We start from the raw sequence: 12,403 nt of genomic DNA on the forward strand, positions 1-12,403 counted from the left end.
CCAGTTACAACGAAGTAAAAAGTCAGGTGGAATCTTTAACCATTCTCATGTCTTTTTATTGTTTATTTGTTTATTTGTCGGAAGCCGAAAATTGCTCATATATAGATGTACAATAGATTTCCCCATGAAGCCATACAATATGTATTGCTCATGTCCCATTTCAGTGAAAGATAACATGTACATCACTTTATATGAAACATTACAAAAGAGTGAAGGCATTTGCCAGCTGCACATTTATACTCATGTGCCAAGCATATGGGCCATTCTCCGATAAAGCGTGCAAAACTGTGATTTTCGTGGCGCCAGCATGTTTGTACAGTTTAAATTGATATTTTGTCCCTCAGAAATCAATTTTTTTGCTTAAATTCATCTGAGAGGTCGGACCTGTAAAATAAATACCAATAAAGCTATTGGGACGTCCGGGATAATATTAGAAATACGATCCGAAGTTTGATGTAACCCTAAAAACCCCATGTCGCCAGGACAGGAAGTGTTCATATAACAAGTTGTTACTTGTTAACAAATCATTCAGATCAAATCTTTTGTACCTCATTACATTGCCCCTCGAGTGCCTGAATGAAAAATAATATTACATAACAATATGATGTTTTGATATTTTTCTAAGAGATATCATGTCGCCAAATCGCAGTCAGATACGTTACCCTTTTTTCAGACTCTTGAGAGATCAAAGAAATGCCGCATAGCAGTGTAATTTCATGTGTTAAACAAAGTCAACCTAACGCATACATTGAACCATGATTTATTCATTGAATCTCTTGTTACAAAATAAATATACTGATCCGAAGCCGCGGAAGCCTCATGTTACGATAAGCTCACATCAGATACGTTACTTAAACTTTAATTCATTTAGAAAAAAGTATGCTGTAAATAAAAACGAAGCTCAGATACTTTTGAATACTTAAGGCAATGATTAATCACACAACAAATTTTTTTTGAGAAAATGAATGTTTTAGTAGATAATAGTATGGGAACGGTAACGGCACGTCAGATACGTTACCATCAAAAGTGTCAGATACGTTACCAACAAAATAAAAAATTATCCGCGCCGCGCTTTTGCGCGCGGATTTAACCGGTTCACAACGGGCTCTCTTGTTATGACTTGCTAAAAGGATAGTTCTAAGAGGAATTAGGAGTTTATTTGAAGAAAATCGGTTTTGAAGTGGCCGATATGTCTAATATAAAGTAAAAGAATAAGTTTCAAACAAAACGTAGTGGCTCATCTCCTTTTATTTGGACATCTTTCTTGTACTTTATTTTGGACATCTCAGTCACTTCGGGGCCGTTTTCATGAAGTAAATACTTAATTCTTCATAGAATTATATGCTGTAAAGTATTTCGTGTAAGTGGATTTCGATTATCTTGCAAAAGGTTAAAACCTATACTCGTCTAAACCAGAAATGTACTATCACTTATTGTGGCATTTACAAAAAGTGCCGTCAGACATGTTACAAATTCATTTTCTTTCTGCTTTGTTGTGTTTGTGTGTGTGCCTGTGTGCGTGTTATGTCCCACAATAACATAGAAAGACTTAAGAGGCTGAGTTTTGGTACCCATAACCTTTTTTTTTTCAACTTCACAGCAAACGCAACTACATGAACGGTCTACCTTTCATTATTACCTTTCATTATACTGTTGCATCTATTTACATAAAATGGGGTTAGTATTATGGTTAAAGTCAAGATCATTCCCTTCGTTGCAGGTTTATGTTCTGAAAATATCGACAGGATTTGATGTCTAACAATTTCTAACGTTTTGCATCAGGTTTTTGAATCATATGTTTGAGTAATCGGGGTTTGATGTAAATTGGTAGTTTATTATGCCAATAAACATAAATACTTTGTCAGATACGTTACCATCGCTTATTGGTTCTTCAGACCTAATTTATTACAGACAGGAACAAAGGAATTTGAATTTATATTTATCACTTGCTTATATCTTTTCCAGTTTCATTCTTACAGTCTTCCGTGTATCATAATAACAAAATTTCGGAACTTTATCAGAAACTTAGAAGCATTGTGGAATTGTGCCTGCTTGACTCGTATTTTATGTACATCTTAAAGTTTTATTGAAGAATGATCTAATCTATCAATGACAAGAACATTTTTTTTTTACGTTTAGAAGTGCGGTGTTTTAATGAAAATAATCATATTGTGATGTTCTTACAAGTTAAAATGAATATATTGGCATGATTGGTGTTGGGTTTAAAATTGTATACTAGTGGAACGTCTGATGCGTCAGATACGTTACCACACACCGTTCTTCTTTCGATCCGAAATGTATTTAATCTGACAGAGATGTTACCTGGCATTTGCTATTTATGAGAGGTATATACTTGTTCATAAAGTTGCATACATAATCAATGAGATTATTGTTGTAATTCAAATGCAGGTAAAAAGTTAGATTAGGGAAACATATTTCAAGCCGAAATATGTACATGTTCTTGATTTTTATCTAGCCTTCATTTTATAGATTACGATCATTCTTATTACAGATTAAGATCAAAGCTGACTCCAAAATGTTTCCACGATGCTTGTAGATGTTTAAGCTTGTAGTTTTACATTATCATTGCCATTTTAAAGCAAGAAATAAGCAGACAATCAACAGTTTTGTGATGCTACCTCTGGTAACGTATCTGATATTTGGTTTTAATAATAGTGATTATGCAAAAAAAAGGACTCTACGTTTGGAAATGTTTCTAGGAAAAGTATGGGCTCTCAAAAATCACCCATTGATTGTTTTGTATTCCTAAGGGATTGAAGTTTCTGAAATGATGAAAAATAAATGAAATCTCTTATGTTGATTTTTTGTCATTTCTACAACGGTAATTGCACGCTTTATCGGAGAATGGCCCATATATAAGTATCAAAATACACCTTTCTCTTTTTTTTTTCTCCCACATTACTGTTATGATTTAAGAGTAACTACATTTTCAAGGTCTTTGTCAACTTTATGTCCATCCAGATACATTGCAGATTTACTCTGGCGTAATACATGAATACTTGAAATATGTGCATCTTGGTGGCATAGCTATTACTACTGCTCGAACTACAATGTACAATTCTTCCGCTGAACACACAAAATGTTCTGTTGTGCATGCATACTATGAGATCTTTATGTATTTGTGGTATTTGTCACCAATACAAACTGTACTGTATTTGTGACAAATGCCACAAATCCATAAAATCTCATATAAATATACAGTGCATGTCAAAAGAAGTTCTGAAAACATTTTTATGCTTGTGTTACAGAGTGTATACAACATACAAAATCAGTAAAGACAAATTCAAATTTTTTGTAGAAATATTTTAATAAAAAGTATGTACATAGTTCAACAGGACAAAAAAAAATGGATGTGTGTTTGTAATTCTTATACACACCTACAAGATCAATGGGATATACCCACCACAATGTTCTTCATATCACAAGATTTTTCCTTTGGACCTTTTTTTTTTTTTCAAGTAAATGTATTCATGGAAGTAAAACTTGCAGTTCTGATACTGTTGGTCACCTTTTTCTTTGAAGGGCAGTCACACTGTATACAATAGCTGTAACAGTTTATCATAAGTTCATAACAGCACTGAGCAGGTAGATACTTTTGATGATTTTAGAAACCTGAAGTGATCACATCACAATTACAACGATCAAAAGTCACATAAGATCGGCTGGTTCATCACATCCATGAGTTTCACTCAAGTTCTCTTGATTTGTGTTTTTTCTAAAATACATGTTTTAACATCTTTTGAAGAAAATAATTTTAACTAGACATGTGTAGAGACCTCACAGTTTTGTTTTTGTTTTGTTTTTGTTTTCCCTCTCTGGTTGTTTCTACTTAGTATCATCTGTATCTTCTGATGAGAAGCAAGCTTACATGTTGATATAGTATGCAACACACTTACTACGATGTAATTACATTTAAGTTTTCCTTACAAAGCAATAGGCAGGTGCTATCACTTCTCCCCACATAAACTCAGAAATACATAATACAATGTAATTTGATTGCATAATTTAGTTATTATGTATTTGTTGAGACAACTGTAAGTACGTAGACATGGTGCTAAAGCCCTCTAGGTTCAAGTTTTGCAAGCAAGAGATGGCCATCCATTTTCACACTGTATTTTCCGTAGTGTTTCACAAAGATTACTTCAATTTGTGGTAAACTCTAAAAGGTGATCATTAGCAGGTTACCAAGAATACAGCACATTACAATTTACTACACTGAAATATCTTCTGAGGCAAAAAGCATGGGTTCTACACAAATAAATAATGCTTCATTCTTCATCTTTCATTTCTGCAGCTGTAGATATTTGCATTATCCAGTTTATCACACAGATGAAACAAACATTGTAGATACATGGGAGTCTTGTTATAACACGGACACCTGGGGTCCGTTTCATGAAAGTCTTGTGAGAGACTTTTTGCTCATAAGACACGCATATAAGAGACTTTATGAAATGGATTCACTTCTCTTTGAAAGTCTCTCATGGCTACATATGAGTGACTTTGGCCATTCTGAGATGTATGTCAAGACTTTAATAAAATCAAATGTGATGACTTCATAAAACGGATCCCTGGGCCCTGTTTTATGAAGAGTTAAAATTGATTATATAGTTGATTTCAACTGTAAGTCTCTGGCAGTCTGTGCGGTAAGGAAATTTAAAGTCGATTTTATCTTTTGATAAAACGGGACCCAGGTCTGGCAAAGTTACCTCATTACATCCCACCCTCAGATCTGTACACATAGTATGGCATAATAGTGCTGAGCAGGAAAATGGGGGGGGGGGGGGGAGGAAAGTGCTTTGAAGAAATTCTCACTGTATCATGGCACAGACGGGACCCGTCTTTTATCAAATAAGTTTAACAATGAATCTTCACACTGTCAACAAATCTTCTGAATATCTCAATCATCCTTTACAACATAGCGCTGTTGGCGCAAAATAATGGTACTTCAGAAAACAATGTCTTGATACAGGGCTCTACACCAACTTTTCTTCTTGCGGCCTGTTCGGGCCACTAATATCTTTGAATTTGAAAATTAGGTGGCAAAAAAAAAAACAATAATGCCTCCGGCACCACTTTGTGGCGGAGGCATAAAAAAAAAACCCTTATTGGCCTGAAGTAAAAGGAAATATAACATATCTATTTTGAATCTTAGGTTGCCAATTCTGGCAACCAAAAGATGGCTTTTTGGAAATATGGTGGCAAACATCAACTTTTGGTGGCCCGGGGCCAATGGGCCACTGCTAATGTTGAGCCCTGCTTTAGCAACATGTATTGCAGAGATATTAATTCTAAATATATGAAAACAAAAGAACAAAATTAGTCCCTCTTTCGATAGCGTTGTGTGTATTTATTCAACAGAAGTATTCTAATTTTGACGAGCCACATGATTTTGCCCACTTCTTGGTTCCAGACAACAAATTTTCCTTGCTACATCTGCACAAATTCTTTGCTGTTCCTCTTTGGGTTTGTTGTTGTTGTTGTTGTTGCTGTTGTTGGTGGTGGTGGTGGTGGTGGTGTTGTTGGTGTTGTTGGTGTTGTTGTTCTTGTTGTTGTTCTTGTTTTGTTTTTGTTTTTTTGTTTGGTTTTTTTTTTTGGGGGGGGGGCAAAACTTATCTTGAAACAAAAGAAACTTTAGATTCCCAGAAATTAACATTTGCTGGGTCCCGACAATTTACTCAGTTAAAAGAGGACTCTCGTATCAGACCCTCGCTATAACGGGGACTCCCCTGTACTTGTTTCTTAAAACGCAAGTAAGATACACTGTACTCTATTCTAAACAGTTATGCAAAGTCAGTCTTGGAGTGTGCACAATTCTCTTGCAAGCACAATTGTTCATACAATATTCATATCTGTAGTACAGTTGGAACTCATCTGGTCTGTGGATCTGACCTTATTCTTTGTGAAGATTCCCATCCTGAAGGTTGATTATTCTGAAATAAGTTCGCTTCAAACATCTATGATCTCATCATTACCTTCAAACCCCTTCTGGTAGAGGCATTAAGAGAAAATAATTACAGGTCTAAATATGATACCAAACTGAAGTGTAACCCTATGACAGCATGCAGATCACGATGCTATAATGACCCAGACCTCAGGGGTGGAGAGACCAGAATGACACCATCACCTCTCACAAACAGCATCTGGACATTCCTCTTTGTACTCTGGAAAAAAAAAGAAAGAAAAAAAAAACAAATCATATAGCAAGAGTTATGAAGATCTTAAAGAATTTTTATGAGGCATGTATACCAGTTAAAGACAGTTGACAGAAGAATTTTAAATGGTTTGAGTATATGGTGAAATGATGTCAATCTACAAATCATTTTCTAGTTGATTTTAGTGGTGCTTGCATGCTGGAGAGGTATGCTGTAGCAGGATCAAGAATTAAATACAGTGCACTCCTGTTATAATGAAATGTTTCTTTCGTTAAAACAAAATTTCGTTATAACCGAACAAATACAGTATATAACAAAATCAAGGAAACCACGCATATATCATATTCTGTTTGTTGAATACTCATCATACACTAGAAAGCTATGTGAAATGGGATGGTACCTTTTTAATTTCGTTTGAACATTACATTCAAAAGAGAACATAAAGTTGTTTGTATTGTCAGACAATAAGTCGTACAGAAAATGACGGTTTAGGATTTGGTTACAGTTCGCTATTCCAAAGATTTGTTTCTTACTAAAGTTTGTTACTCCGAAAGGCTCCTTATTCCAAAAAAAAAATTGCCATTCCCGGGATTCCAAAGGTTTGTTCATTATTTTGAAGCTTCGCTCTTCCGACGAATCGTTATTCCGGAAGTTCATAATTTAGATATAAATAAATTGTTCATTTACCAAAGGAAAATGAAATGAGTTTCGTCATTCTGAAGGTTTGTAAATGAAAAAATGAAAAAAGGTTCAACGTTCCGAAGGTTGGCTGTTCCAAAGGTTTTTTAATCCAACAATGAAATAAGGTTTGTTATTCCGAAGAAGGTTTGTAAATCCAAAAACAGAAAATGAGAAAGGTTACTTATTTCAAAGGTTCGGTTATCTTAAGACGATTATAAAGTTTGTAATTCGTAAGTTTTGTTAGTGGACACACCTTTTTCACTTTTGGATTAACGAAACTTTTTTTTTAATGTTCTGATTAACGAATGTTTAGAATTCCTATCATTTTCTGACTAACAAACTGTGATAATAAGAACTATATTTCATTGCCGGATTAACGAACCTTATTAATAATGAACTTTTTGAATAACGCCAAAATGTTCGTAATAACAAACCCTATTTCATTTCTAAACTAACGGACATGTAGGTGCATCAGAATTTGTGTGTTTTGTAAAAAAGTACCTTCGGAACAATAAAACGAACCTTATTCAATGTCAGATTACTGTATTACAATAATCCAAGTCCCCCTCGGAAACTGTGCATGACACACTAAGCGTACACACAGTGATGTAAAGCGTTCGCCCATGCAGAGACGCTATAAAAATGTTTGTTCCACTACGTATTTTCGGAAGCGATCCGCATTCCGTTATAACGGAGCACATTTCTTTTGTTTTTCTTTGTCACTGTGCTTGGAAAAGACTTCACTATAACAAAAATTTTGCTAAAACCGTGTTCGTTATAAGCGAATTTTGTACCATAGACTTTAACGGCGATAATTCTGGGACCAGAAATTTCACTTCGTTATGACGAAATTTCATTATAAGGTCCGTGTTCGTTGTAACGGGAGTGCACTGTACATTGTATTTTCAAAATGTACCACTGTCGGGTCAAAATTCCATTTGAAGTATAAACAAATCTTGAATTTAACTATTGAATCTTGGTCAAGGAACAGGTTCAAAAAGAAGGCAGGAATATGAAGGTGATATAACTTTGATGGACTCTTTAACTTAAAATGGACTGTATTCGACCATAAGAGTCATGGGCATATCATGAGATCTTCAGTCCCTATCATTGCAGCTGGACTTACCAAAGTATCACAAGTTTGATACTGTTGCAGTGAGTTTTCACAGTATTTATTTCTAAAGGTGAGAGTGATATGATTTACAATGATGGATATACAGTTAACCTTGCCGAGGTCGAATCTATTTGGACTGCAGAAATACTGTAGCTTCTAATCAGAGAAAATTTGACTTATGAGGGATTAAAGGGAATGGCTAGTAACCGATCAGTGGGAATCAGTGGAAATGCTGGGAGATGACTGTTCCAATCCTTATGGGATTCATTCAAGAGTTCATTGTATATCTATTGTTGTGTGAAAATGATTTGCTTCAGCACGGTCTCATATTCAAGTAATGTGCAGATTAATGCTCCGTCACTGACCAGGGACGCTAACCTGGAAGCATTAAACTGCACATTACTTGAATATGAGACCATTCTGAAGCAAATCATTTTCACACAACAATAGATATACAATGAACTCTTGAATGAATCCCATAAGGATTGGAACAATCATCTCCCAGCATTTCCACTGATTCCCACTGATCAGTTACTAGCCTTCCCCTTTAAAATCAATAGAATATAAAAAGAGGACTTGAAAAACCCTTCGACATAGGTGATTATTCGACTTTTTGCGAGGTCGACTTAAGCGAGGTAATCTGTAGTATTTCTTTTTGCGTTAGCATAATCTTTGACCTCTTCATCAGACTGACCTTGTAGATTTCTTCGTAGGTTTCTTCATCAATTTCCACAGTAGTGACTGTCTCTTCCACATCACCAAGGATCATGTTGAGATGCTGATCATAGGCCTGGAATGACATATCAAAATAATACTATGAGAGGTTCACACGTACAACAATGAATGAATGCTGACACACAAATGTGCAAGGTACAGTGGACTCATGTTATAACAAAGTCCTCGGGACCAGCAGTTATCTTTTGCTACATTGAAATTTCATTAGAACTGAACAAATAAACAAAATACAGAGTGGATGATGTTGCGACCTGAATCTTCACTTTGCTGTTATCAGAATTTCGTTATAATGGGAGTGCACTTACATTTATTTCACACTTGAGTTTCTATAGGCTAAATTCAAACATCAAATTTGGTTTTAACCATCTTTGTAAATTTGGACCATACTTGTACAGCATACTCACATTTTTTAGCACCATTTGAAATCTGTTACATGCAGTGTATGCAGACCTCATGATTTCTCTACTTCTGATCACACAATCTTCATGAGACTTAATAATGAAAGAGACATCCACATATATTACAGAACATAGTCAATGTAAGATTAAGTGTCATAGCTACATGTAAATTAAGAGAGCACCCAGGCAAATGTCCTCTTGATATGTCTGCAAAAATGAATGGTGCTGCATTTTTTTTTTTAATCACTCAAAATTTGGGCATATTTGCTCCTATCTTTTTCACAGACAAATAATTTTGAGGAGAAAAAGATACAAAGTGATATGCAGCAGGATATAACTTTCAGGGAAGCTGTTGGGCACATGCCTCAAGGACTGTACAACCTGTATTTTGACATATAACACAGGTGCAGATTTCGGAGTCAAGTGTATATTTTCAATACACATATGACATAAAAGGGGAACAGAGACAAGAGAACAGGTAGGTCCATGACAATGAAATTCATTCTCTAATTAATATCTGAATTCAATGTAATTACATTAATCCTGATCTTATCAACAATTCCAGTATTTCTACGATATCTCATACATTCACACCAACAGTTGACTAAATACAAAAAAGAATAAAGCATAGATGATGCAACACACAGGAGCTCTTCTCACACTTTCAAGAAAAAAATTAAATCATGAGAAGATATTACAACTGAAGTCCACTAAATCTTACATGCAGTTTTCCTTTCAATTCTCTGTCATTCCTCATCTTGACATAGATCTTCTCATCCAGACTGAGACGAATCAGGTCCAGTGGCTCCTCTACAGTATTAGCTGGCTGTGTGGGCTGTGTGTAGAGGATAAAATAATAACCATTACATGTATATCATTCTCACCAGTTAAATTGCTATCTCAATCTGTGCCCATGTATATTGAAAGAAAGATTTCCTGTAAAACAGGCCTTATGGGAAGCAGTGTTTGAATTTGGTCTGTGAAATATCAATTTTAAGCTATCAAGAGAGGGAGAAACGGGGGAATAAAATAAGTAAAAGAGTTATAGTGATGATGGTGATATGATCTAGTCAAACCTGGAAATATTGCTTGGCATAAACTTTGTGTTTTTAAGAATGCTTTTGATATATTCTAAAGCTGAAGAAGCACTCTGAGAGCACAGACCTCCATCACAAAAGCAGCTCATTTCCATCACTGATCTTGTTCTTCCATAGAGATCAGTGATTTCCACCCATATGTATGCATGCCGAAAATCGCCCAATTTGCCAATACACATGTAGACAGCCTTTAGTTACGTCATCAACTTCCAGCTGCATGGTGCGCCTCACCCTTACAGAAACTAGAGCACGCTTTCAAATTCATTGACACTACCTGCCAAAATATCGAAAATTCTTCATAAAATCCATAAAAATTCTAGGATCACTACCCAAATTTAATCAACTGTTCCTTGTCTCATCCTCAAGCTTCACTGTAAGTTATATCCAACTCTGGAATGTTCACAACTTTTTGAGTAATTTTGCACACAGACAAACTAACAAACCAACAAACAAACGCCGATCAAAGCATATAACCTCCTTCCTTGGCAGAGGTAGTAATTAATCTAGGCAATCATGCACTTTACGGTCCTATATTATTGGTACCTCATTCCCCATGCATCAAGGTGATATCCTGAGAAACCCCCACGCACTGAGCAGCTGGCGAGCTGCTCTTGTTGTATGGGCAATAAATGTTGTATCCCCAAAAGTAGATGATCCATATTATTATCATTATTACCCATCTTGGAGCAGTAACTTAAATCAATGAATGTAGATCTACACTTCCCGATTTACGGTAACAAAATCCACTCGGCGCCAGGTCGAACCCTACACCACTGTGCACAATTCAGGTACTCAGCTTGCTCGCAGAGTTGCAGCGATTGTCCCCCTTTTTCATGCTAACGTATGGGAATTTGCCCTCTGTCCCGAAACTCAGGTATGCTGTTATGTGTTAACTATACACATCCCAGTAGCTGTATAAATAGCGAACAGGGCTGTACCGGAGCGGCCCACAACAAAGAGCAAGCTCAGCGCGAATTTTACAATAGCGTTGAGTTTTGATACTTGACATCATTTTTTGTCACTTCAAACTCATTAAATGTAATCTTCATTAATGACACTACATACTTAACATAGCTGTTATTGATGTTATCGATATTGACATAAACATTTCACAACTTAGCATGTGCAAACGGTACATCTATTCTGATAATCGGGAGTTCATGCGATCTGAATGCACTTTTAACGTTAAAAGGTTACGCTGTTGACCGTTGGTCCGTGCTGCTACCAAAGAAACCACCAGAAAGATTCTCGTCAAAACGGTCTGAAGAAGCCGCCCGTCCTCGCCCTGAGTGATCTGAAAGTGACTCTTCATCCGATGAAGAAAACAACATTGACATTAAGCCCCAAGTAAGGGATAAGAAAGCTTCGGTTACATCCATGCCCAAGTCTCTTTTTGATGACATCAGTTACAATGATGCAGAGTCAAAGGCAAAGCCCATGGGCCATAGACTAACCGTTCGCGTTAACGTTGTCGTTGTTAACACCGTGTTAGAGGTGCCAGTCAAGTCATTTTTTGATGAACCAGAAGAGCATGAACAAGAGAACTAGATTCTAGACCTAGTAGAACTTTTAATTTCAATTGAAATTAAAAGTTACCATAGTAACAGTCAGTGACCAGAGCATCTCAGCCAATCAAAACCAGAGGCTGACTAAATTGTTGAACCCCCCCCCCCCAAAAAAAAAAAAAAAAAATGCCATCACGGTCGACCGGACACTACGACTCACTTCTTACCCATTCAAAGCTACAGGTTAATTGTACTTTGTACACAGGAGCGTGCCGAGCCGAGTTGCAAACTTTGGCTTGTACCTTTCTCGTACACACTGTTTTGCCACTGTTTGTACCGTGATTTCAACCGCTGTAATTCACATTGTCCCAGTCTTCATACCCAATTTTCAAATTACTTTAATGAACTTACAACTTCTGCTTCTTCAGCCATGATGATGGTGACCGTTCTCTTGTGGATATTGAGGTATTGACTGTCTCTACATTAGTAGACTTTCGAATCAGCCTGCCCAGCAATCACGACCACCTCTCTCTACAGCACTCCGCCCGCTCGGTGAAGATTATGAAACATCTGTAATGCAAGACTAACTCTCGCGACCTGGGAAAATTGTGTACATAACATTTGACTTTTGTTAAGTAACGAGATGACTAACTTTCGGTTCGAAGACACGTGCCCTGCAATGTTTCCCGCGAATCTCTTT

At 36.3% G+C, this 12,403-nt stretch overlaps 1 protein-coding gene across 1 annotated transcript; it reads right to left on the bottom strand.

The window, feature by feature from the left end:
- Positions 1-4,998: 4,998 nt before the first annotated feature.
- LOC139744565 (U6 snRNA-associated Sm-like protein LSm3) lies at positions 4,999-12,171 on the bottom strand. Its single transcript, XM_071654997.1, has 4 exons — positions 12,115-12,171; positions 9,823-9,936; positions 8,663-8,758; positions 4,999-6,182 (listed from the first exon to the last, which is right to left on the bottom strand). Exons 1-4 carry the CDS (start codon positions 12,133-12,135, stop codon positions 6,096-6,098), a joined length of 318 nt encoding a protein of 105 aa, XP_071511098.1. The 5' UTR covers positions 12,136-12,171; the 3' UTR covers positions 4,999-6,095.
- Between the last annotated feature and the right edge of the window lie 232 nt (positions 12,172-12,403).

This window comes from Diadema antillarum, unplaced genomic scaffold (assembly GCF_040938485.1).
Source record: "Diadema antillarum isolate AM-2024a unplaced genomic scaffold, OU_Dant_1.0 seq00001189_RagTag, whole genome shotgun sequence".
NCBI classification, from domain to species: Eukaryota; Metazoa; Echinodermata; class Echinoidea; order Diadematoida; family Diadematidae; genus Diadema; species Diadema antillarum.

Bases quoted from the DNA above. Each gene is read 5' to 3' on its own strand.
- LOC139744565 (XM_071654997.1), bottom strand. From the start codon at position 12,135: ATGGCTGAAGAAGCAGAAGTT. The intron at 9,937-12,114 runs GTAAGTTCATTA...CTCTACACACAG, and splicing joins TGGCTGAAGAAGCAGAAGTT to CCCACACAGCCAGCTAATAC. The intron at 6,183-8,662 runs GTCAGTCTGATG...TTTTTTTTCCAG, and splicing joins CCTACGAAGAAATCTACAAG to AGTACAAAGAGGAATGTCCA.